Below are 27,879 nucleotides of genomic sequence, written 5' to 3' on the forward strand. Positions count from 1 at the left end.
AGTTTTTTCATGTGACCGGTTCCTTTTAAGATTTTGCGGTTTGGCTGGGCATGTTTCAGCCCTGTTATTATTATATGTTTTATTGACATCGTAGCCCAAAGTCCGATACAGTCATCTGCTCATTAAAGTCTAACAGGAATATAACATTAGGACTTATCTATCTATCTCTTTAGGCAGTATGATGGATTTATGTGACTTTTACAAAGGACTAAACTTTGCTAGAAAATCTCATACTAATCTACTGATTCCCACAACTGCTTTGTATCATGGCCCACGTCCCCTGCTATAATTCTCTCTGCCTCTCTTCCTGTCCCAGCATGGTTGGTACATGAGTACTGCATGTCACTGATTGGCTTCAGTGATCATATGCCGACCACGCAAGAAGAGGAATAGAGAAGACTGGTGGGGAATTCAGGCAGTGGTACAGTGGAGCAACGAGATATCAGTAGGTCAGTATGGGATTTTTATTATTTTATGGATACTCTGGGTCTTTTGTCAAATAAAAAATGGGGTGAACAATTCCTTTGCCAATATATCTAATATTAATAAAAGTGAGCAACATTTTCTAAATGTTCATGAAACAGTCTTGTAGAAATCAAGACAACAAGGAAGGAAGGGGCTTAGAAAGGTGAGGCTTGGCATTCTTGGTCACTTAATGCAGAAATTTGTGATGGTGTGCTACTGCTGCAGACAGTTGTCTTACAGACAGACTGAAAGTTTTGTTAAGTATATTGTATAAATTCATTTTATATTAGTCATAGCTACTAATAGCTGTTTCAGTCAATATAGGATTAAAAAATGTAGATATTCTGATGGTAAAAATATGATGAATCTTTCTAAATTAAGAATTTAAATCTGTACAATCATATATATGCCCAGGACAAAACACAACTTGTAAAGTAGGTTAGATGACAGGTGTCCTCTACGTTTAGACTAATTCAAAATGCTCATTCTCATTAAATAAGACCGAAGAATTGAATGTGTAATATGTGATGCAAACAGGCATATTGCTTTACAGATCTAATTTTAAAGCATAAATTATGCCATGCCGGATCGGAGCAGATGGCTGTGGAACACATAGATTTTATATGTACATCTGTAGCCATTATTTTAAAGTACTAGGCAGTTTGTCATGTATGTTTTAACAGCTGCTCAAACTGCAAAGGAGTAAAACAAGTCCGGTCTTTTACTACTAGAAGAATGTGACTTGCAAGATCTTCTGTTGCTGGACGTTTTCAATAGCATCCAAGGTGTAAAGTTTCTTTTCTCTTTGAGTGAGTTTTCCCATTGTAAGGTCAATTATCCTTCAATGAGCCCCTCCCTACCTATAAAAATGAAGGAATAGGCAGCTGTAGAGAACATTATTGTCTGGTATCTAAGGGTGTTATTGTAAGAAGACTGCAGAATGATCCCATATTGAATAGAGTGTCAGCATTCCAGGTAACCAGCCAAGCAGAAATATCTGCCTTTTAAGTCCCACCTGGTGTCCTTAACACAGGTTGGTTACCAGGGAGTTGCTCTACCATCAGAAGAAAATGTATTCTGACATGTTTAAGTCTATAGGAAGCTTTTCACATTGCTTTGATGGCAGTTTTCAAAACAGGCAGAGTTGACCTCCTTTTAAACCTATGTTTCAAGTATAACGGGGTATTCCTGGCAGTAGACCCTCGCCAAATATATAAGCTCCAATGATAGTTTGAAGTCCAACACGCAGTGGTTTAAAAACCAATAATCTTTACTGTAAATCCATGTAAAATATAGAAGATACAGAAAAGTTTGTCTGACGCATTACCAACTATAGGTTTTAAGAAGATTTAATCATTAATGGTAACCAAACTGAATTTAGAATTTTTTCATTATTTCAAGATTCATGAAAAGTGAGTTTAATACAATTAATAGTTACAATTATTTATTAGTTGATACAGTAAACATTTTTTCCTAATATTAAAGGGAACTTGACAGCTGATACATGCTGCCCAATCCACAGGAGGCATGTATAGTATTAGACATTGGCTGTACGATCTCAGCCAGGTATGTATAACTCTGAAATGCTGCTGTGTTTCAGGCCACGTTCACACGTTCAGTATTTGGTGAGTTTTTTACCTCAGTATATGTAAGCCAAAACCAGGAGTGGGTGATAAATACAGAAGTGGTGATGTGTTTCTATTATACTTTTCCTCTGATTTTTCCACTGCTGATTTTGGCTTACAAATACTGAGGTAAAACACTCACCAAATACTCAATGTGTGCACGTGGCCTTTAAAAGCCGCTGGAGACTAGTCGGACAGGTGAGTCCCCGGCGGCTTCTCCCTGCCCACTGCCCTGGTGTAACAGGTCTCTGCCTACACGATCCACCTGTGCAACTAGTCTCCAGCGCTGCTCGGTCCCCGATGGCCTTAAAGTATGATTTTCTCTGAAACGTCTTAGTATTTCAGAGTAAAACATACCCGAGATCCTACTGTCAGTGCCTGACACATGCTGCCCGTGGATGGGCAGCATGTATCAGCTGTCAGGTTCACTTTAAATATGAAAAGAGAACATTACAGTGAATATTGATACTTTTTAGTCAAGGTTCTTTACACATTAGATAGCAGCCGGCAGAATGATAGTTCAGCAATCTCTTCTGACTTCCTCCATAAACAGGAAAGCTCAGCTCCGCCGAGCAATCCTGTGTTCTACATGAGATAGCTGCTGCCATACTCTTCTCCGGACCGCACAAGAGAAATGGCTGTTAAATCTCCATTCCATCTCTTCCATGTTGGGGGTGTATTTGGTCATGCTGAAATCAGGGGGTTCAGCTGATTTTTATCCAATGTACTCGGGGGCCTTTACACATGCAAAAAGGAAAAAAGGTAGCACTCACCGATCTTCTTATTAAAAGCCAACAATTTATTGATCCATTAAAAATGGTCCTGGGGAGAATGGAAGGAAACCTCCGGACGATGGCCGTTTCGTGCCTTCTTGCGCTTCAACGGGTCCCAAGGTGTGTGAAAAGACAAGCCAGTGGAGGATATAAAAAAACAGAAAAGTCCCACCCACCACAAGCTGCTAATTTAACGATTTCACACCTGGACTGCAAAAATAAAAAATAAAAAATACACCAAACACAAGAAAACAATCACCACACCTAGTGCAAAGTAAAAAAAGGAATTATCAGAAATTTACTCATAAAAAAATTTGACATAACCAGTTTATCATCTACTATATAATCGGCTTATCCCGTCTGTCTGTCCGTCCAGGAAATCCCGCGTCGCTGATTGGTCCGGCCGCGGCCAATCAGCGACGGGGGATTTCAAAACAAGTCGGGAGATAGCAGGGCTGACTCCGGCCATGTGGTCATGTGACTCACCAACTGCCCATGACGTACTGAACATGTTTTGTCAGTCACAGTGTGTGATGTACTTCTGTCACGTTTAATGCATACGTTCTGTCAGTCACAGTGCGACATAGTTCAGTCACGTTTACTAAACACGGTCAGTCAGAGTGTGATGTACTTCTGTCACGTTCAGTGAACACGTTCTGTCAGTCACAGTGTGACGTACAGTACTTCTGTCACGTTTCATTCACTGTGGTATGCGGAACAGGAGACCCCTGGCTGCAGCCGCAAATAGTCGTGATGTAAACGGAAGCAAGAGCCGGCTGTAGCCGGGGGAATTACGTGCTGGCTGTGCGTGGTCAGCGATGTTGTCACAAGCAGTATTGACAACATGACGTAATTACAAAATTCATTAGGGGCCCCGGGGGGATACATTGGGGGGTTAATTTAAAGTAGTGCAAAACCCATTTAAACACTGCTTTGCTGATTAGTCGTGCCCGGTCGGCCGCATACATATTCTAGAATACCCGATGCGTTATAATCGGGCCACCATTTAGTTAAAACCTAAAATGCCCTGTGCACCTGTTCGCATAATCCAACGGGCTTCTCTTTGCAGGACAATTTTATGGAGATCACCTCCTTGGACGGGCAACTGAACCCTTTCCAGACCTCCAAACCGTAAAACTTTGGGGTCTTCTGCATGAGTAGCCCATATATGGTTGATCAACCTCATTGACCCTTTACACATGTGACGCGCCCCCTGGGCCATATTCTTTAGGGGAATACCCGGAGCCGGATCAGATGGGGGTTGTAGTCTCCGAGTGGCTGTGACCCGGTCCGTGCCCAGGGTGTCAAGCTCAGTGTGTGGCAGTCCTTACTGATGTTACTAAAGTTCTTTATGTCGACTACGCCACCCGTTGAATTGCGGTCACTACGGCCGCCGCTGCAGCAGGGTCCGCTGAGGCTGATGGTGTTCGTGCAGCTTAGGTGGTATAACCCCCAACGGGAGGGGTATAGCCTCAGGGGGTCAGGTGCAGAGGATGGTGGTTGTGGAAGTGCAGGGATGATGGTAATGAGAGTCAGAGTCGGGTTGTGCAGTTCAGGGTTCTTTACTTACTGCAGATGTTCCGGTCACTCCGGCCTTGAGTGACCACCCGAGCCGTGCTGCGTCCACCAGGTCCTGGACTCGGCCAACCCCCAAGTAGTTCTGGAGCGTGGTTCTGAGCTCCCTTTCTGTCCTGTCCTCGTCTCTGGCCTTCCCCACCAGGGATCCACCTATGTCCGGCTCCCTCGGGCCTCTTGTTGGCGAACCCTTGCCTCTGGGTTCCCTGACCCTATGCGTGGTCTGCCTTCCGGGTGGATATGGTGGGTGGCCGTGGCAGATGCTGCCCACGGCCTCCGGTCTCTGGCTGAGGTATGCTGTAGCCCCCACCAGTTTGGGATCCGGTACCCTGTTGCCAACTCTTCACCCTGTGATTGTATTTGGGTTCTCAGAGTTCCTTCTTTCTCCCCCTCTGGGTCTTTCGTTCTCTCCTCTCTCACTCTGGGCCTGGGGCTGCTCTGCTCCTCTGCTTTCTTCCACTGCTCTGCAAAGACTTACTTCTCACAGACTGACTGTGGCTGACTGACTGACTGACTGACTGTGGCTGACTGACTGACCCTGATCTTAGATGGTTCCCACCTTTTATACTCCCTCTATGTGTGAGCTCAGGTGACCAGCACCCAATGAGCTCCTAGCACTACCCAGACTGCTCCCCCTATCTGCCCCTACACTACTGGGATTTTCCACCCCCCTCCCACTCCAGCCAGGAACAGACTCTGTCGTACCTGCACATTTCCAAGTGGGAGTACCGTTGGTCTGTTCCTCGGAAATGGGATGTGTGTAGTGCATGCAGCTAACTGAGCTCAGTTCCACACTCCATCCTTACCCGGGAGTGGAATATCACACCTCTGAGTTTAGGTGCAATACCCCTGTAGCAGCCGAATCCTCAGGGTGCTACATTCCCCCCTGGTAAATCACAGCACGTCCTCGGGCTGTAAGATATAAAAAACACCAAAACATACAATTTTTGCATAAACAACCTAATAAAACATCATATAAAACTTTTCATAAAAACTTTTCATTAGAAACATTCTTGTTTCTGGTTCCTCCGGTCACGGTGCAACTTGTGACCGGGTAAAGTGCGACAGTCTCTCTTGGAATAAAACAGTTTCTTATAAAACCGGTAGGGGGCGCTTTAGGAAGCGCAACTATATACAAGGGAATATGGCCGCTCTCAGTCCTCGGCCAGGTATTAGGAAAGATATGACCGCTCTGAGTCCTCGGTCAGTGGGATTAAGGGAAATACGGGTAACAGTTCAATTCTCTGGTCCCAACGGGGACTATATTAGCAGCAACAGTTCACTGTGCCCCGACGGGCAACTATATACAGCTTCTACTCTGCCGTCCTCAACGACGACGTCCTCCTGCTCTTTCTTTGTGATTAACTTTAGCTTCAGACCCGTCCGGGTCCTCTTGCTCCTCCTCACACCGCAGCTCCTCCTCCGTCAGGCGATGCACATGGAGGGCGTAGGGTCCTTTGGCACACTTGTGCCGGGTGAAGGTGACCTCGTCCCCTATATAAAGGTCACGACCTCTGTGTCCCTCCGGTAGGTGGGACTCAACGTCTCTTCTTGTCACGAAGACGTCGCCTGGGGTGCGGTGATCTCGGATGAAGCCCCACCCGTGCTGCATATTAAACTTGATCACAGTCCCGGTGGAAGGGGGACCATGAGCTGCACGGGGACTCCTCCTGGCCCGGCTCTTCTGCTCCGCGCTCTTTATTTGGGCTTGTTGTTCCCGAACCCGCCTCTCTCTCCGCTCCCTCTCGAAGACCTCGAGCTGTTGCCGGCAGCACTCTGCACGCTCCGCTGCAGCTGCCCGGGTCTCCTGAGTGAACCCCATGAGATCTTCTCCGGTGGGGTCCCACTCAAACTGTGCCTCCTCCAGCGGGGGCGAGGTCCTTTTTACGGGCTTCGGAGCCGGGATCAGGGGCTCACACATGGGCCTTGCCCTCTTTTGGAGCTCTTGTTCGTAGTACTCCCTGGGCCAGACAAAGGGCTGCCCGTCCGGCCATGTGTGTTGGGCGAACAGATCTTCTCCCAGATGCGGCACTCTTGGTTTTATGGGCGCGGCGGTGGTGGCGCCCGGGTTGCCCAGGCCTTGCGGCCAGGCCTGGGGCACCTGAAAAGTGAAGGGCACCGTAAGAACGGCGGCGCCCTGTGTTACTTGGCCCTGCGACCAGGCCGGGGGCTCCGCGGAGGTAGGGGGCGCTGTTGGTATTGCGTCGCCCGGGGGTACTAGGCCTTGCGACCAGGCCGATGGTACTTCCTGCTTGGTCACGCTCGGGGTCGAGGCGTGTGACATCACAGGGGTCGCGGCTCCCGTTTGAGGCCTAGTCTGCGGCGGTGACGTTGCAGCGACGGGCACGGCAGGGGATACTTCGGGCTCTGCGACGGGGAGCTGGGGCAGGTACGCGGTTTCCCGGCTCGGGGTAGTGACGTCCCCTTTACCTGCCTCCTTTCGTTCGGCTCCCTTCTCGGCGCCGTCTCCGGCCTTCAGTCCTCCTGCGCCATCCTCAGAGGCGGTCTGTCTCCTCGTCTCGGGTGGCGTGCTCCGCTGACGGGTTCTTGTCTGCTGGGCCATCTCTCGGCTCCACTCCGCTAACGTCTCTCGCTGCACCCGGGCCATCCTCCGTGCGAGGCCCTCCAGCGCAGTCTGTGCACACTCCCGATCTCGGGGGAGCTGTGCCAGGACCTCCACTAAGCCTAGTGGGGTCGTTGCTTCTAGCAGGCTCCTGACCAACGGGTCGGTGCTGCTCTGCTCTCCTCCCGTTGTCTCCAGCAGGCCTTCTGGAGTGGCGACCGGCAACAGGCTCCTGACCACTGGGTCGGTGCTGCCTGGAGTGGCGGCCCGCATCAGGCTCCTGACCACTGGGTCGGTGCTGCCTGGCTCTCCCTCCATCTCCGGGTGTGCTTTCTCTGGACTCTCTTCCAGACGTCTTGTCTCCGGGTGCGCTCTCTCCAGACTGCTCCAGGCGACACCCATCTTTGTTCTCTTGTTCTGTCTCCGCCCACATCGAGGGTGGTCCCGGGGCAACTTCGTGATTGTCAGTTCCAGGGGCAGTTCTCTCACGCTGATGGACACTTCCAGCATCACAGTCTCTGTTGGTGGGGGCGGTTTCCGCTTTTGGCGCCATTCTTCGACCTGGCCCACGATGGGAGGTGGCCTCTTGCCACCCTCTGGCACGCCCATAATGGCGTCCGCTCTTCCAAGGCGGGAAATCTTCGGAAATGGCGGGAATCGTCTCCCAGTGGCCGGAAACTCCATGGATGGCGGGAAAAAGCTGCAAATGGCGGACAACCGGCGGGAAATGACCTGTGATGGGGCCCGATGGCGGGGACCCTCCGGAACCGGCAGGAGACTTCTTTTTAAGGTAACGATGAACTTTTCTTCAGGCACGCAGTACCCGGTTGTTGCGGGCACGTTATCCTGCCGACTACGCCAAAGTTGACGCACCCCCTGGGCCAGTGCTGTTAGGGAAATACCCGGAGCCGGATCAGATGGGGGTTGTAGTCTCCGAGTGGCTGTGACCCGGTCCGTGCCCAGGGTGTCAAGCTCAGTGTGTGGCAGTCCTTACTGATGTTACTAAAGTTCTTTATGTCGACTACGCCACCCGTTGAATTGCGGTCACTACGGCCGCCGCTGCAGCAGGGTCCGCTGAGGCTGATGGTGTTCGTGCAGCTTAGGTGGTATAACCCCCAACGGGAGGGGTATAGCCTCAGGGGGTCAGGTGCAGAGGATGGTGGTTGTGGAAGTGCAGGGATGATGGTAATGAGAGTCAGAGTCGGGTTGTGCAGTTCAGGGTTCTTTACTTACTGCAGATGTTCCGGTCACTCCGGCCTTGAGTGACCACCCGAGCCGTGCTGCGTCCACCAGGTCCTGGACTCGGCCAACCCCCAAGTAGTTCTGGAGCGTGGTTCTGAGCTCCCTTTCTGTCCTGTCCTCGTCTCTGGCCTTCCCCACCAGGGATCCACCTATGTCCGGCTCCCTCGGGCCTCTTGTTGGCGAACCCTTGCCTCTGGGTTCCCTGACCCTATGCGTGGTCTGCCTTCCGGGTGGATATGGTGGGTGGCCGTGGCAGATGCTGCCCACGGCCTCCGGTCTCTGGCTGAGGTATGCTGTAGCCCCCACCAGTTTGGGATCCGGTACCCTGTTGCCAACTCTTCACCCTGTGATTGTATTTGAGTTCTCAGAGTTCCTTCTTTCTCCCCCTCTGGGTCTTTCGTTCTCTCCTCTCTCACTCTGGGCCTGGGGCTGCTCTGCTCCTCTGCTTTCTTCCACTGCTCTGCAAAGACTTACTTCTCACAGACTGACTGTGGCTGACTGACTGACTGACTGTGGCTGACTGACTGACCCTGATCTTAGATGGTTCCCACCTTTTATACTCCCTCTATGTGTGAGCTCAGGTGACCAGCACCCAATGAGCTCCTAGCACTACCCAGACTGCTCCCCCTATCTGCCCCTACACTACTGGGATTTTCCACCCCCCTCCCACTCCAGCCAGGAACAGACTCTGTCGTACCTGCACATTTCCAAGTGGGAGTACCGTTGGTCTGTTCCTCGGAAATGGGATGTGTGTAGTGCATGCAGCTAACTGAGCTCAGTTCCACACTCCATCCTTACCCGGGAGTGGAATATCACACCTCTGGGTTGAGGTGCAATACCTCTGTAGCAGCCGAATCCTCAGGGTGCTACACATGCACTATTCTTGCTTCAGTATGTTATGGAAGCTCCAAATAGCTGCCGCTGCCAGTGTAACAGAGATGCAGACTTCTCTGATCCTCTATATACATTTTTAACATGCATTATAGGCAGATACTAAACCTTGCTAGGAATAGATTGGAATTATATATGTTTTTGACACCAAAATATGAACAGTAATTTCTTCTTCTTTTACTTGAGACATAAAAGATGTAGTGGGTCTAACCATGGAGCTGCTCAGTGAAGCCTCCAGGGGTACCGCACATCAGATCAACTCTTTAACAAAATATACTGATGGTGAAATCTTGTAAACCTTTTGCGTTATCTTGTCCGTCACTTTGTCATCACTAGTGAAAGAGGCAGAACCGTGGAATATACAACCACCGTACCAACAATAATGGGTTAACTAGCCCACTGCTCTTGTACTATTCACAAGAACAGACATATATACACAGATACTCGTGGAATGTGCAAACAGTTTTGTCTGAGTGTTTAATAAAATTGTTTTATTCAAGTTTGTCACATCAAAGTGGAAGTGATTGTGATGGCTTCAGTCTGTACCTTTCCTGTAATCTGATTCTCAGGCTGAAGAGGCTCCAGTGCAGCTCAGTTGTAGAGTTGGAGTTTTATCCGATGCTCTATTTCTAGAGAATAAAACCCAAGTAAAAAAAACTAAATGTACTGTTATAAGTAAATAGTAATAGTACATGTAAATAACTACTTAGTTAACACTATTTTGATTAAAAAAAAGCATAAAAGCCATCCCACTGCGACAAGGTGTACCCAGTCGGAATGGTCCTATCCTATTTCTAGTGTATAGTGAATATACAATTTCAGTTATATATTGTACCCAAACAGTAGCTCTTAACAAGGAGACCTAACATCAAGAACTTAGTGCCAATCCTAAGTAGTAGAAATAACTACACATTTCAGCCCAAATTAATCAAAAAGTTTTCAACAAAGTTCTACGATAACACTATGATAAATATTGCAAAAATGTCACAACGTTTGCTGTTTTTCTGCCACCTCTGACCAGCAATGGCATCTTTTTAAAAAGTGGTGGGGAGGGGGTGTTACCCAGTGCGAACAACAAATTCATCATAATATATGTGCCACAGAAGTGGCATAAATTTCTTCGACTGGCGTAACATTTCTTGTTGTGGCGAATGGCAGCTGAAAGATGCTCCAAATTCATTAAGAGGGGCAAGACTATTAATGAATATGGAGCATCTTACTCCAGTGTAACTTTCATCGAGACTGAAGTACAAAGCACCTTCATGAAAATTGTCATATTCTATGCAGTCGCTTAAGGAAGGTGGAGTAAAGCTAATTATTTTTATATTTTTATCACTCCATAGTCCATCTCCACAGAAGTGCTTGTAACTAGCAGGGAATTTATATTAACCAGGTCCAGGAGAAATGAATGTTTGATTTTACATGAAGTTTGTTACCAAAAAGCGACTGTTCAAACTAATCACAGTACTTGTGATAAAAATTGTACCTTCTGTATTTTAATCCATTGCTGCGTTTGCCTAAAATCCTTCTATATTCAAATATACTAATGAGGTGTCTGGTGCATGGTTGGCATGGCCAAGTGACTCAGGGCACCTATCCTCTTACTTACTTTCCATCTGTTTCTGTCCTCTCTTCCTTGATTGACAGCACTGGCTCCTGTAGAGTGTTCATGTATAACAAGTAGCTGAAAAAGTGCCAAGATCCATTTGATCAAAACATTAGCACATTTTAATAATTAATTATTTTTTTATTATGCTTACTTATATGGCAAAATCATATTCCAAAGCACTTCACAGATATTGTCATCACTGTCCCCAGTGGAGTTCACAATCTATATTCCCCAACAGTATGACTTTGGAGTACCCGGAGGAAATTCACGCAATCATGGGGAGAAAATACAAACTCCTTTTAGATGTTGTCCTTGGTCGAATTTGAACCCTGGACTCCAGTGCAGCAAATCAGCAGTGCTAACCACTGAGCCACCATGGGCAAACACTGCAATTTATTAAAACAATAATGGTACATTTTTTATTAGGGCTATGTCCCTTACACGGGACTAAGCTTAGTATGGACCCTTATTTTGGTCTGAAAGACTCCCTGGCCCACAATGATAGGCTTGTTGATAAGATGTTAGAAAATCACAAAAAGTACATTGTGATATCACCATCAATACATATGAATTAGAATTTGCTCAACAGTTAACAAAGGGAAGCAGACAGTTGGTATCGTCATTTTCTCATTTGTGCATGAAATAAATAAAAATATCTTAATCCACTGAAAAATATTTCATTTAGGCCGGGATCAGACGGACGAATTGAAAAATGGGCCAGTCTCTTCCGCACATTGCATCTCAATGTGCTCATCCATATTGCAGATGGGTGCCGGAGCTGTCTTTACATCGTATGCATTATTCTGGTCCGTTTTACGTTTTAATCGTGCGTGGTGTGATTTTTATTTTATTTTCATGCAGATCATCAATCTATGTACACTGGCTACAATGGGTCCGTGTGCAGACAGACAGCCCATGGACCAATTATACACTTGTCCTAATGAGCCCTTGTACTCGGAAGATCTCCATGACAAAAATCTACACCATCTATTACCCATCTAAACAATGGGTAAAAACATCAAAGAATATCAAAATATAATAATAAAATACTAAAGTTAATTGATCTATACATAAAACTTAAACAACTCTTTTGAAAGATATTTGCTATCAAATAGGCCTATAGCAAAAATTGACTAGATGTCATATGAATCAACAGCAAGCCCATAATGTGTGATGGTGATTTTTTCTTTGTGGACAAAGCCCTGGGTCTGTGAAAAAACAAACCAAGAGTGCCAATGGGGCATTGGGCAATATCTGTATTGGAGGTACAGAATCAATTGTATTTTCAGGTGCGTATCGCAGCATTGTAAATGAGACCTCATCAAATCTCACTCACATGCTTTGAGGAAAATCCAAATTGTAATTTGGCTGATGCTACAGATTTCAAGTCCACAGCATAGCAATTTATGCTGCAGATGTGTAAGGTGCCCAGGATGGTAGCCGTGGACGAGCTGCTGCTCCTAACGCCCTGGCACTTTACAAACAAATCGTGTTCTAGTCCATTAGTGTCGTGCTGTGTACATTGCATTGTACACACTTGCAGGCCAGAGTCCTTCACTGTCTCCACGTCCTCAGTTCCAGGACCACACACATCAGGGGACACCCGGTTCGTTTTAACAAGTTCAACTTTATTGGACAGTTCAAGTACATCAGCCTTTAACATGCAGTATTGGGCACCTCACCCTCCAGTTCTTGTTCCATCAACACAGTACATTTCAATCATTTTCTTATGCTCAACTCGGATTATCCCTACTTTAACAGGTCCTGTTAGCCCTAGGGATTCCCCATTCGGCACCGCAGTATTCCCGAGATCTGCTACATTCCCCTCACACAGTTCCACATCCATCTTCCACTGTACAGAAGGGTTCTCTGTGCTCTCCATAGCCCCCAACTCGAGATTTGGACTCCGGATGTTGCAGGAATGTCCGCTGGGAGTTTTGCATGACTTCATATCGTCAGAACGATTTGCCACCACCATGCTTGCAGCCCATTGCACATTGAACTTCACCTTGCCTCCAACAAGCACTTTCATTACCACTTTCACTAACACTTACTATCTGCCTAAACCAGGAAGTGGTTCCCTTTTCTACTTGCTCCAGCCCCTCCCAATCTGGGCTATACCCAAAATATTAACTGTATCTTATCCTACTGTACCTACAGTAACTATCTCTATGCTAAGCACTAAACTATATCCTATACTTTCTCTATACCTGAGCTGAGTGTACCAGAGTTATCTTAGGCGTTACCTTTGCAGTATCCACACAGCAGCATCAATACTTATCACACTATACATTAGTTACATTACACTCTATACATTTTACATTTCACGTGTCACCATAAAAAACAGTAAAAACGCATGACAGTATTCACATTACACATTTGTTGTCTTCAGGGGCAGGAACACAACAGTCTCTGTCACACCCTTACAGATGTTTCACCTTTTGCAATGTGCAAAGTAGCTCATATTATCATATCAGGAAAATTAGAGATCTTTTCTAGTTTGGCTGGTATGAGCTCCTTTGCATATTTTATTTCCAATGGAGCATTTCCTTGAAAAGAAGTCTCCATACTGAGTTGGGTCTCTTCCATGAGAACCAGTGTCCCATCTAAGACCCTTTGCAATGAAAAGGGTAAAATGTGCAGCAAATTCACATTTTTCTGCAACGAATTCCACAACAGTATTTTCTGCTTTGGATTTTGCCCAGTTTTTTTCCTACCGCCATTAGTAAATTATGCTTAGGTAAAAGTATGTTGCTGTGAAATGAGTCTGTGGGAATTAGTAAGTATTACATACTGTATCTATATGTATATGTATTGTAAGTTACCTTCCTGGTGACCTTTTATTTTTCATTGAACAGCGTTTAAGGAGAGAAGTATGGAAAAGCCACAATCATCCAACCAGACACAGACAGAGCAGATAACTCAAACAGCCAACCTCAGCATCAACGCAGCACGGTCTTCAAAGATCCTGTATGTCATAACAACTAGCCCCAGCCGGCCAACTGGGCAAGTGCCAGGTAAGACTTTTCCAACCATCTGATTCTTCTTATTATATGTGGATCTGCAAGTGTTATGTTACACAATATCAGCTGCAAAACATTCACTCTTTATTCGTTCACATTACACTGGATCCGATCAGTACAAGATTTATTAGCAATACTCGTCTCCTTGGGAGTCAGTACGTAAACAGCCATATTATAAGCTGCATATTTCCTCCATATCTGTAAGTCCACATCACTTTCTTATTAGTACTTCACTGAGAAACTTTGCTCCTCAATGGGACACTTTAGTCTCAAAGTAGAAGAATTATAACCATTTGGCCCATGCATCATGTCTTCTCTCTTCACCTGTAGGTTGGACCATCTACGCACTGACAGCTCTGCTCATTTTAACCATCATTGCCATTTTGGTTAAAGCACTTCTTCATCTAAATATAAAGTAAGTCGTTTGTTTCCTTATATATTTCTTGTCACAGTGAAACTGTGACCTGGGACCTGTATTGTTCAACATCTTTATCAATGATTTAGATGAAGGAATTGAGGGTAAACTGATTAAATTTGCTGATGACACAAAGCTAGGAGGGATAGCTAATACTAGAGAAGAGAGAGAGAGGATTCAAAAAGACCTAAATAAACTAGGGCAGTGGGCAGCAACCAACAGAATGGTTTTTAACAGGGAAAAATGCAAAGTACTACATCTGGGCAATAAAAATGAAAAAAGCATATACAGAATGGGAGGAATAGAGCTAAGCAACAGTACATGTGAAAAAGACTTAGGTATACTAATAGATCATAGACTGAACATGAGTCAACAGTGTGATGCAGCAGCAAAAAAGGCAAATACAATTCTGGGATGTATTAACAGAAGCATACAGTCTAGATCACGTGAAGTCATTATCGGTCTTTACTCCTCTTTGGTCAGACCTCATCTGGAATACTGTGTATAGTTTTGGGCACCACATTTTAAAAAAGACATCGACAAACTGGAGCAAGTTCAGAGAAGAGCGACCAGAATGGTGACTGGTCTGCAAACCATGTCCTATGAGGAACGGTTGCAGGATTTGGGAATGTTTAGCTTGCAAAAAAGAAGACTGAGAGGAGACTTAATAGCTGTATACAAATATGTCAAGGGCTGTCACATTGTAGAAGGATCATCTTTATTCTCATTTGCACAAGGAAAGACTAGAAGCAATGGGATGAAACTAAATGGGAGGAGACACAGATTAGATATTAGAAAAAACTTTTTGACAGTTAGGGTGATTAATGAGTGGAACAGGCTGCCACGAGAGGTGGTGAGTTCCCCTTCAATGGATGTCTTCAAACAGAGGCTGGACAGACATCTGTCTGAGATGATTTAGTGAATCCTGCTTTGAGCAGGGGGTTGGACCAGATGACCCAGGAGGTCCCTTCCAACTCTACCATTCTATGATTCTATGATTCTATGATTCTATAGAGAATAAAATTACTTTTCTTTTTTCAACATTAAAAATGAGTGAGTAGAAAAATGTTTCCTTACATAAGGCACATTACCATATGATATGCTGCAGTGTTTAAGCATGTTTATATATATTTCTACCTGGTAAAGGGGTTTACCCACCAATCAGATCAGATACATGTCTGAATGCAGGGGGACTCAGCCCTAGGACTACCACGATCATGAGAATAGGTGTCCTGAGCCCCCATTCCTCCTCTCTGTGATTCTGCTGCCTCATTCATGTCTATGGAACTGTGAGAAAGTACTGATTCTCTTTAACCCCTTACCCCCCGCAGTCAATTTTCATTTTTGCTTTTCATTTTTTTTCCTGCATTTTTTCCAAGATCCACACTTTTTTTTTTATTTTTCCATCCACATAGCAGTATGAGGGCTTGTTTTTTGCAGGACAAGTTGTAACTTTGAATGACATCATTTATATTACCATATATTGTGCTGAAAACCGGGAAAAAATTTCAAGTGTAGTGAGATTGCAAAAACCAAAAACCCAGAATTCCAACATTGTTTTTAGTTTTTCTTTAATGGCTTTCATTGGATGGTAAAAATATTGAGATTCTCCAGGTCAGTACAATTACGGAAACACCAAACTTGTCCAGTTTCTTCATTACTTTAGTGAGAAAAAAACACTCTAAAATTTTTTTGTTTGCTTCGCCATTTCTGAGACCCGTAAATTTTTCATTTTTCCATTGATTAAGCTGTATGAGAGCTTGTTTTTTGTGCTGAAAGCTGGTGTATTTATTAATACCATTTTGGGATACATGCTGTGTTTTGTTCACTTTTTATACCATTTGTTTTTCAGAGATACGATGACTAAACTGCAATTCTGTAGTTTTAATTTTCTTTTGCGCTATGACATTTACTCTATCGGTTAAATAATATTATATTTTGGTATATTGGACTTTTACGGATGTTTTGATACCAAATATGTTGTTTTTTTTATACCTTCATCTTTTAATGGAAGAAAAGGGGGTGATTTAAATTTTTATTTTATTTTTTTAGCACCTTTTAGGTACAATATATTATACCCTTAGTTGTATATAATATGTATATTTAGTACACTGAAATACAACCATATTGCTGCATATACAGAAAATCACAGTCTCATATGAAGCCCAGAAGTCTTCAAAAGTCCCTTGGTTGCCATGGCAACCCATTGGCTCCCCGCAGCTGCGTCACAGGGGGGATGATGGGAGTTTGAAACGACACACCTCCTTGGACCATGCCCCATAAATGCCAATGTCAGAGATTTACAGTGGCATTTAAGATGTTAAAACTATCACCCATAGCTCAGCTCCGATCGCTTTCTTACAGACAGATGCTGGCTGAGTACAGACAATGATCCATAGGAAAAATATGCAAAGTAGCTCTTTCATAAATATCACAAATCAATGTCCATCCCTTTAACAGGCTCTGCAGAATAACCAGTGATAAATACCAAGGTGGTTTAAGGTTCTCCTTAAAGAGATCAGCTCAGTATGGTGTCGCACTATGTCCCTCATCAGTGTAGAGTAGTCTGGTTGGTTAGTACCCCATTTATCCCTGGACATTGATTTATAGAGTAGCCACCTCTGCTATGTCTATGGAACTGGCAGATCGGCAAATTAGGATGGGACCGGGCAACCATTAAATGTGTATGGGGGACCTGACTGTCCCCAAATGGCAGATGTCAAAAGATGTTCTTAAGGTAGGAAAATTGCTATTACTTTTGAGAATACATAAACACTCCTGAGATCATATAAATGGGACTGTCAGCAAAACTCTAATAGCTATCTAAGATATATGGCCAATAGAGATGAGCGAACCTGAACTTTAAAGTTCGGAGTTCGTACCGGACAGTTAGTGTCCAGTGCTAAACGCCGAACACTGACTTTTCCCTGAAGTCCATGTCAATGTTCAGAGTCACGAGGGAAGTCAGGAAGGAGAGAGAGAGAGGGAATTTTCCAGCTCAAAAGTTCGGGTCTCCATTGTTTTCAATGGGGTTCAAGTCCGGGTACAGTTCTGGTAGCCGAAACGAACTTTGGAATAAAGTTGGAGTCGGGTACCAGAACCACGGGTCCGCTCATCCCTAATGGGAAACTTACGCATATGTTCACACAGAACTTTTTATGTGAATTTTAAAGAGGATTCTGTTCTAAAATCCACATGAAAAACCACTTTAAATACAGTTTCATAAAGGCTTCCTATTAATTGCAATGGGAAAACTTGCCTATAGTGCACATGGTGTTGTTTTCTTCCGCATTGTTTTTTTTTGTCAGTGTTGAAAAAAGTGGTATGTCAATGAAATGTTTCTGCCTTTATGAAAATGTCCAAGTTTAGCCACTGAATGATTAAAAACAGAAAAAAATTAGCGCACACAAAATCTGTGCCAAAAATAAGTTATTTTTATTAGCTGTTTTTTATGTAGATTTTTCAGCCTGAAAAAAATCCACGGCAAATAACATTTGTGAACATACCCTAGGGTTTGTCAAAATTGAAGTTACAATCTCTTGTAACTTTAACATGTGCTGAATACTTCGTAGCTTCACATGAAAACAAGGAAAACATTTTCTTTGCATTTGAATTCATATTTTACTGTGCAAACAGTGACGGGTTCAATATGAAATCAAAGTATTATGAAACATTTTTATTTGTCTTTCTCAAATTCTTCATTCAAAGAGTCTATGGGAAGGATTCTTAATGCCATAGACCAAAAAGAAAATAATATGAACTATTTTGGCTAAAACTATCATCATGCTGTAAAAATATTGTGATCACATTACTTCTTGTTCATAACAGAACCCATGTAATTCTTTAAGAGGTCACTCCTTCCAAGAGGCATTGTGCCTTAAATAATGTTGGCATCCACTAAAATTCTATCTGGCAACCAAATTAATTGAATTATAAGACTAGCATAAATCTCATTTTGCCTGGGATTTACAACCTCATATTGTAGCAGTCAGTTTGTTTTGATTTGGCCATTATAAAAAGGCATGGCTCAAAGATAAATTAGGCAGAAATGGCATTTCGTTATAGTCTCAAGGACAAGATAGGTATTGTGTTGGCCAGGAAACTTTAATACAAATCTTCCTTATCTCTTTGTGCAGGCATAGTGCTCAATAGCATTACTTCCTTGTGATATATATTCGCTCTTTCTTTTCCTTCATCTAGTCTTATAATCTGTACTTCCTAGACAAATCATGCCTCTTTGGTGACCACATTTGCTGGTGTTTGAGCCTAGAAAGACTGCACCCCAGATCTGCGCTGTATACAGTCATGGCCAAAAGTTTTGAGAATGACACCAAAATTATATTTTCACATGATCTGCTGGCCTCTGGTTTTTATTAGTGTTTGTCTGATGTTTATATCACATACATAAATATTATTGCAATCATATTATGAGTACCAATAGGTTATATTGACAGTTAGAATTAGTTAATGCAGCAAGTCAATATTTGCAGTGTTGCCCCTTCTTCTTCAAGACCTCTGTAATTCTCCCTGGCATGCTCTCAATCAACTTTTGGACCAAATCCTGACTGATAGCAGTCCATTCTTGCATAATCAATGCTTGCATTTTGCCAGAATTTGTTGGTTTTTGTTTGTCCACCCGTCTCTTGATGATTGACCACAAGTTCTCAATGGGATTAAGATCTGGGGAGTTTCCAGGCCATGGACCCAAAATCTCTATGTTTTGTTCCATGAGCCATTTAGTTATCACCTTTGCTTTATGGCAAGGTGCTCCATCATGCTGGAAAAGGCATTGTTGGGCGCCAAACTGCTCTTGGACGGTTGGGAGAAGTTGCTCTTGGAGGACATTCTGGTACCATTCTTTATTCATGGCTGTGTTTTTAGGCAAGACTGTGAGTGAGCCGATTCCCTTGGCTGAGAAGCAACCCCACACATGAATGGTTTCAGGATGCTTTACAGTTGGCTTGAGACAAGACTGGTGGTAGCGCTCACCTCTTCTTCTCCGAATAAGCTGTTTTCCAGATGTCCCAAACAATCGAAAAGGGGATTCATCAGAGAAAATGACTTTGCCCCAGTCCTCAGCAGTCCACTCCCTGTACCTTTTGCAGAATATCAGTCGGTCCCTGATGTTTTTTCTGGAGAGAAGTGGCTTCTTTGCTGCCCTCCTTGAAACCAGCCCTTGCTCAAAGAGTCTCCGCCTCACAGTGCGTGCAGAAGCACTCACACCAGCCTGCTGCCATTCCTGAGCAAGCTCGGCACTGCTGGTAGTCCGATCCCGCAGCTGAAACAGTTTTAAGATACGGTCCTGGCGCTTGCTGGTCTTTCTTGGGCGCCCTGGAGCCTTTTTGACAACAATGGAAGCTCTCTCCTTGAAGTTCTTGATGATGCGATAGATTGTTGACTGAGGTGCAATCTTTGTAGCTGCGATACTCTTCCCTGTTAGGCAATTTTTGTGCAGTGCAATGATGGCTGCACGTGTTTCTTTAGAGATAACCATGGTTAACTGAAGAGAAACAATGATACCAAGAACCAGCCTCCTTTTAAAGTGTCCAGTGATGTCATTCTTACTTAATCATGACTGATTGATCGCCAGCCCTGTCCTCATCAACACCCACACCTGTGTTAATGGATCAATCACTAAAACGATGTTAGCTGCTCCTTTTAAGGCAGGACTGCAATGATGTTGAAATGTGTTTTGGGGGTTAAAGTGCATTTTCTGGGCAAATATTGACTTTGCAAGTACAGTAATTGCTGTTAAGCTGATCACTCTTTGACATTCAGGAGTATATGCAAATTGCCATTACAAAAAATGAAGCAGTAAACTTTGGAAAAATTACTATTTGTCTCATTCTCAATACTTTTGGCCATGACTGTACATTTCATTGCAGGATGCCTTTAAACTAAAAAACATATTTTGCTATAATATATGCTGGTACCTACTTATCTGAAAATATGACAAATTTATACTTGTGAACAGAGCACAAGCTCTACCCTATTGGAGGTTCATTGTAATAATCTTCTGACTAATATCAAAAGGTAATTGCTATTTATGAATGTTAAAAAGCCCAATATTCATAAAATTCACTTCAAAATTATTTCACTATTCACTGGATTAACAAGGGAATTTAGTCAGCTCTTCAAAGATCTTTAACGGTTTAGTCACAAGTTAGTAAGTTATATCCTATCTGTAAGATAGGGGATAACTTGGGGTCTGACCATAGGGACCCCCAGTGACCTTGAGTACAGGTCTGTCCTTAATGGACCAAAGGTTTGCATGCTCAATCTCTGCTTCATGCATTGTCTAAGACAGGTGAAAACAAAAAAGCGCTATAATCAGCTATTTACGCAATCCCATTGATAATAAATTGAGCAGATGCAAAGCATGAGCACCTCCACTCAATTCATTCCCGGGGTTCCAGAGCCCCATTCTTTAGATCGCTTGAGGTCCCAGCGGTCAGACACTTAGCGATCACCAGGACATAGGAGATACCCTGATATTTTGTGAATAACCCTTTAATTAAATGGAAATGATAAATACAACATCCTATTGACTTTCACTGGGATCTGTCTGGTTGACATTTTTAGGGCCTGTGCACAGACTGTGTTTTTGTTGCATTTTGTCCATGTATTTTTCAATGGTAAAAAAGACTGAACTTTACAGTACCAGCAAAGTGACTGAGCGTTCTAAAATTTCATGCACAAGCTGCTTATTTTTTACCTTGTGGATTTCAACCATCAAAACGTTTTTTAAATCTGCGATCTAAGCGGTAAATTTTTTTCTTGCGAAGAGTAACATGCCTGGCATGCCAGCGTGTGAAGGCTTACAGTGGGGAAAAAAAGTATTTAGTCAGCCACCAATTGTGCAAGTTCTCCCACTTAAAAAGATGAGAGAGGCCTGTAATTGACATCATAGGCAGACCTCAACTATGAGAAAACAAATCCTGAAAATCACATTGTCTGATTTGGAAAGAATTTTTTTTCAAATTTTGGTGGAAAATAAATATTTGGTCAATTACAAAAGTTCATCTCAATACTTTGTTATATATCATTTGTTGGCAATGACAGAGGTCAAACGTTTTCTGTAAGGCTTCACAAGGTTGACACACACTGTTGCTGGTATGTTGGCCCATTCCTCCATGCAGATCTCCTCTAGAGCAGTGATGTTTTGGGGCTGTTGCTGAGCAACACGGACTTTCAACTCCCTCCAAAGGTTTTCTATAGGGTTTAGATCTGGAGACTGGCTAGGCCACTCCAGGACCTTCAAATGCTTCTTACGAAGCCACTCCTTCATTGCCTTGGCGGTGTGCTTGGGATCATTGTCATGCTGAAAGACCCAGCCACGTTACATCTTCAATGCCCTTGCTGATGGATGGAGGTTTGCACTCAAAATCTCACGAAACATGGCCCCATTCATTCTTTCATGTACATGGATCAGTCGTTCAGATCCCTTGGGAGAGAAACAGCCCCAAAGCATGATGTTGCCACCCCCATGCTTCACAGTAAGTATGGTGTTCTTTGGATGCAACTCAGCATTCTTTCTCCTCCAAACACGCCGAGTTGTGTTTCTACCAAACAGTTCTACTTTGGTTTCATCTGACCATATGACATTCTCCCAATACTCTTTTGGATCATCCAAATGCTCTCTAGCAAACTTCAGACAGGCCCGGACATGTAATGGCTTAAGCAGGGGGACACGTCTGGCACTGCAGGATCTGAGTCCCTGGCGGCGTAGTGTGTCACTGGTGGTAGCCTGTGTAACGTTGGTCCCAGCTCTCTGCAGGTCATTCTCTAGGTCCCCCCATGTGGCTCTTGGATTTTTGCTCACCGTTCTCGAGATCATTTTGACCCCACGGGGTGAGATCTTGTGTGAAGTTACAGGTCTGTGAGAGCCAGAAATCTTGCTTGTTTGTAATTGACCAAATACTTATTTTCCACCAAAATTTGAAAAAAAATTCTTTCCAAATCAGACGTGATTTTCAGGATTTGTTTTCTCATTTTGTCTCTCATAGTTGAGGTCTACCTATGATGTCAATTACACTCCTCTCTCATCTTTTTAAGTTGGAGAACTTGCACAATTGGTGGCTGACTAAATACTTTTTTCCCCACTGTATAAGCCATGCAATTCTGCGCTGGGAAATAAAATATTCCAATTGTGTCTTCAGAGAGGAAGAGGACTAGAACTCTAGTGCCACCTATTAGAAGTAGCGATCCTAAAAGTCAATACCAACCCTTTAACGAACCTTGCCATATGACTCAGGATAAAAGCCAAACCAGAATCTCAATTTGCTGACACTGTGTTTTGTGGTGTTGTCCCTCGTCAGTGCAAAGTATGAGATCTGATTTGGCTGTATGAGAGGCTTCTGACTGGGTTCTAAGGGGTAACATTTCTCCTAGTGGAGAGTGACATGACTGGCATGCCAATGTAAGGATGCTTTTAAGCCATGCAATGCCAAACATGTCACTCTCCACAAGGAGAAATGCTATCCCTTAGATCCCAGTCAGAAGCCTCTGATACTGCCAAATCAGATGTCATGCTTTGCATTGATGAGGGGCAACACCTGAAACACGTGTCTGCAAACAGAAATTCTGATTTGACTTTTATCCTAAAGCCCCCGTCACACTAAGCGAGATCGCTAGCGAGATCACTGCTGAGTCACAAGTTTTGTGACGCAACAGCGACCTCAGCAGCGATCTTGCTACGCTTGACACGTAGCAGCGACCAGGCCCCTGCTGTGAGATCGCTGGTCCTATCGAAATGGCCTGGACCATTTTTTGATTGTTGAGGTCCCGCTGGGTAGCATGCATCGGTGTGTTTGACACCTTACCAACGACCTCGTTGGCGAGTCAGAACTGAGACACATAGGCGTGCATTTGCTTTGCATCGTTATATAGGTCGCTACGGTTCGCCGTATCGTTGCTGCGTCGTTAGGAAGATCTGACTGTTTGACATCTCATCAGCAACCACACAGTGACGCAGCAACGATCCCTGCCAGGTCGTATCGTTGTTGGGATCGCTGTAGCGTCGCTAAGTGTGACGGTACCTTAAGTCATAAGGCAAGGCTCGTTAAAGGGTTGGTATTGACTTTTAGGATTGCTGCTTCCAATAGTTGTCACTAGAGTTCTAGCCTCTTCCTTTCTAAAAAGGCATTTTTTTAAATCTGCAGCATGTCAATTATTGCAGCGTTTTCACCCAGGCAAATAAATAGGAAAAGAATGCAAGTAAAAACATGTCAAAGATGTGCTTATTTTAGGCAGTGTTTTTCCTGCCACCATTGTTTTTTCGGTGCAGAAAAATCTGCTGCAAATTCTCAATGTGTGCACATACTGGTTAAAACAGCACAGCAGAATAACATTTTCTGTTTGGTGGGGACAATAGAATTCTAAACGAATGAAGCATTGGATTAGTGTATATAGTGCATAGGTGTGAGGAATTTGATTTACTCTAGTAGATGTTAGACACTCCAGAATGAAATTTAATACAAAACTTGGAAATGTACAATATTAGATAAGCTGTAGACTTAGTATATTCACCCACCAAACATTTATGCCTAAAGGTGTGTTCACGTGGGCGTTCTATTTGGAATTTTCTGACTGAAAAATCTATGCTTCCCAAAAAATATTTTAAAAAAAACTAAGCTTTTTGGCATAGTTTGTGACACTGTTTTGTGTATGGAGCCTTTTTTCTGCTCCAGTTTATCAAGTAGTCAAATTTTGAGCTTTTTTTTTTTGTATACCAGCAAAAAAACAAGAATTGATATTTTGTGTATCTTTCCACATGGAAAAATCCAACGCCATGTGCTCTATAGGCATTTTCCTATTAAAATGTCACAGGGATACCACGACAGAGAGGGGTCAAAAGATTATATGTGCACCTGCACTGAATGGATCTGCTTTGCCTTCCAGTTAGCTGTGCAGATTTCCCTTGTTCTAGTGTTGCAAGGGATAAGCAGTGTAAATTTCCCTTGCTGTTGTTGCAAGGGTTAAACAGTTCTGTTTGCCTCCTAGAGCTCTTTGTCCTGAGTTATCTCTGCTGTTCTGAGTTTGCCACTCCCTCTGCTATAAATGCTCACCTCTTAGCTTGAGTAGTTGCCAGTGATAGCTTGCTATAACCTGGTTTGGAGCTGGAGGTGTGAGCTTTGTGAAGAGATTGTCTAGGAGTCGTCTCTGGAGATATCTGTTTGGAAGTTTGGTTCAGTGTTTTTTCCTTTCCTTATCTCCTATTTGGATTGCCTCACCTAATCCTTCACCTTTTCCATTTCTGTATTCTGGGAGCGCGTTGAGTAATTACTCTTTCTTTTATTGCTGTCTGTTTCTCTTTGGGTCTTTATGTTAGAGCAGGACTAGCATTTCTGCTGCCCTATGCACTAGTTAGGGTCGTTCTCAGGGTAAGACAGGGAATGAACCGTGATTGCTGCACGGGATGTAAGAACCCATCTAAGGACGCTTGGGAGCTTAGAGTTGCGCAGGGTAAATGTCAGGGGTGCCCCCCTTTAATCTTTCCCTAGTGGCAGTGTTCCCCTTCCCTTCCATGTCGCCGTGCGCCGTCTTGCTTCTGGCAAAAGAATGACAAAAAAAGTCAATAGGAAGTGTAAGGTAGCGCCAATCATCACGCTGGGGTACTCGCTTCACCGGGTCAATTAAAGCACACATGCAACGTTTTCCAGTAATATGTAGTCCAGCAGTTTATTACACATCATAAACCGCACATAACATAGTCCATCTCAGTGGCTCGCAGGAATGTTACACATGTATCCTAGAGCCTCTTCAGTGGCAGCTATGCCCGCTTGGCTTCAAATACAGACTTCAGCAAGGTACAGCAACAATGTTCACTTATAGCGCCAATTTACCTTTACTGGGTCTCAGCTGCTTCTATCAGCTCAGTTCTGCCACAACTGTGGCTTTAAGGCTTCCCAGACGTAGTCTCCCGGCCACGTGCCTTCCAAGGCTACTGGTATCTCAAACACAGGGATCCAGCCTCTGCCTTCCAGGCTAGTGGAGTCCCACACAGGGACCAGGCCTCTTGCCTTCCAAGTCTACTGGTATCTCAAACACAGGAATCCAGCTTCTGCCTTCCAGGCTTCACCAGGCCTCTCTCTCCCTGTTTCAAAACCACCAGGATTTATATATCCTTCTGTGTGCACACCGGACCTGTGCTGATGTCACAGTCATGTGATCAATCACCTGAGGGGGAGGTAAATGGTCAGCCAGAGCACACCCGCTAGACATTTTAGCAATACAGCAAGCCGCTGCATTACATACCCCCCCCTCTGTTCAAACTTGTGGGGTTGAACACATAATACACACAATCATTATAACCCACAGTTCACACAGAGACTATGTACTTGACATTTGCGCTGCTCAGCCCCTGGAACATTAGTCATCAACATTAGCCCATCCCTTAGGGACCTACCATCTGTCATTGTCACAAACTTCGTCAAGTCACATTTCCGAGTTGTAACCTTGTCAGACCTCCCCCGCTCCCAGCGGTCAGTCGTAACTTTGTCAGACCTTCCCCGCTCCCAGCGGTCAACACAGCAGTGTGACTCACTTGTCCTTGTATTTAAGGTCAGGTCTGACTTCGTGCTGTCCGGTACTCTATTGGGTCATTTGTATAGGCCTCTCAGACCTGAGTTACTGGAGGTCTCACTACCTCTGAACCCACGCCCACTATCCTCAGGAAATCTTGGAAGGTCTCTAACTTCTACTGTAGCCGTCCTATTATTTGAAGTGCCCTTTTTCTGTCTGGTCCCACAACTTATAGACGGCTGCCTTCTTCTGCTGCTCAGACAATGCTGTCTTTCCATTCGCAGTCTGGCGAGATTCAACTGTTCTACCTCTCGCAGGTAGGTCACTCGGTACTCCATCAGCATGCGTATATATATGCAAGATTTTCTTCCGTTCCGACAGCGGAGAATGACACCATGCCGTCTTCATCTGGTATCCAGTCCTGACGATCACGTGGACTGCTTACTTTCATCACACCAGACTTCTTTACCATCATTTGCATGGTCCTGCCATTTCTCCCAATGAGCTTTCTTACCAAAGCATGAGGCACCCGGATGACTTCTTCCCGCAGACTTTGAGCTTTCCTCATAAGCTCCAGTTGTCTAATGGGTTATTCCATTTTCAACCGGACAAACTGCTTCGTGCAAACACATCGCCAGTGCATGTCACTTAGGATAGCCACTCTCTTCACTGTGACTTCGGTTGTGGACAGGACCACCAGCTGTCTAGCTTCTGAGGTCGAGTACACCTTACAGGCTCCCACTGCCTTTTTAAACTCTTCATGCACTGACTCTCTGGTGCATTCTTCTCTCAAATCTTTGGGTGCATCTATGAGACACTTGTACCGAGACGTTTCTGTCTCACCAGTGGTCTTCAAATGATCATCTGGCTTAGGTTTCAGGGACAACTGACTTTCAGCTTCCCCTGTATGCTTCCCCTTGACCACTTCCATTTCATACTTATCTTCTTTTAACACTCTCTCAGCTCTCCTCAGTTCCACCTTCTCACGGTATAAAGGATTAAGCGCAACTTGTTTGCCCTTTTCCTTCTCCAAGGAGGCCTCGTTCACTGATTGGTACTTTGCCAGGTGACCTTTGAGCTCGAAAACTTCTTCCTCTAGCTCAGCTACTCGCCTCTCTGCAACCCATCTCTGAAGCTCTTCTGGCTTCAATTGCTCCTTTATCAGCAGAATTTTCTCAGAACTCTCTGTCTCCAATGCGCCCACTCGGCTCTCGACAGCCAGTCTCTCAAGCTTCTCTTGCTTCAAATGGGCTTGTAGCGTCTCCTTGAGCTCCTTGATCTCGGGTCTTACATCCACCGAATCATCCAAGCTCTCATTATTCGCGGAGGCATTTGCTTCATACCTCCCTTCTCCGATAGACTCCTCCATCCTGCAGATTCTATCCTTAAGGCACGTCTCTGCCTTCTGGAGATCACCACAGAACGTCTGCAACTCCTTCACCTGAGCTTCCAGTCCTGGGATCTTTCTGCGGAGATCATCATTCTCATCACGGGTGTCCTGTAGAGTAGTCTCAATCACTTGGCGCATGTGCTCTGCATCAGTTTTATCATCCTCTAGTTTTTCCTTAACCTTGAGGAGATCCTCATAGTCTCTCTTGATTCGTTGCAGTTCCCTATTTAACTTTTCATGCCTCTTTTCTGCCTCACGGTCATGACCAGACACTTCATCATTTATTGCCTCTTTCAGGGCGGATAGCTCCCGGTCTCGCTGGTACAGAGAGTCCACCAGCCGCTCCTTCTCCTGCATTAGAGGCTTTACTTGGTCCTGGAATTGCTGCAGCTCCTTCATGAGTTCACCATACTCTTTCTTGGAGTCACACAGGTCCCGGTTGAACTGTTCGTGCAGTCGTTCTAGGTTTTGATCACGTCCAGAAACTTCATCCTGCAGTGCCTCTTTTAAGGCAGACAGCTCCCTATCCCTCTGGTGTAGACCCTCATCCAGCTTTTGCTTCACCTGCATCAGCTCTAACTGTACCAGGGAGAACCGATCTTTCATCTCGTACAGCTTATCTTCAAACTCTGCTTTGCTTTGTCAAGCTCCAACTGAAAAACCTCCTCTTTATTTTTCTGGAACTTTTCCTTCCAAATGTTGACTTCCTTGCTGCTTTCCTCCAGTTCTCGCTGTAAGTTCCTCACAACCTGGTTTATTTTCTGCCGTTCAGACTCCAGGCTCAG

At 44.3% G+C, this 27,879-nt stretch overlaps 1 protein-coding gene across 1 annotated transcript in view; it reads left to right on the forward strand.

The window, feature by feature from the left end:
• Positions 1 to 27,879, forward strand: part of KREMEN1 (kringle containing transmembrane protein 1) — a 243,886-nt gene that overhangs the window by 210,836 nt on the left and 5,171 nt on the right. The window contains exons 7-8 of the mRNA XM_073676402.1: positions 13,602 to 13,760; positions 14,097 to 14,181. Coding sequence (XP_073532503.1) covers positions 13,602 to 13,760; positions 14,097 to 14,181 — 244 coding nt within the window. The remainder of the gene's footprint in view (positions 1 to 13,601; positions 13,761 to 14,096; positions 14,182 to 27,879) is intronic.

Source organism: Phyllobates terribilis, unplaced genomic scaffold (assembly GCF_046119375.1).
Source record: "Phyllobates terribilis strain yellow unplaced genomic scaffold, ASM4611937v1 Scaffold_1__5_contigs__length_1240528914, whole genome shotgun sequence".
NCBI lineage: Eukaryota > Metazoa > Chordata > Amphibia > Anura > Dendrobatidae > Phyllobates > Phyllobates terribilis.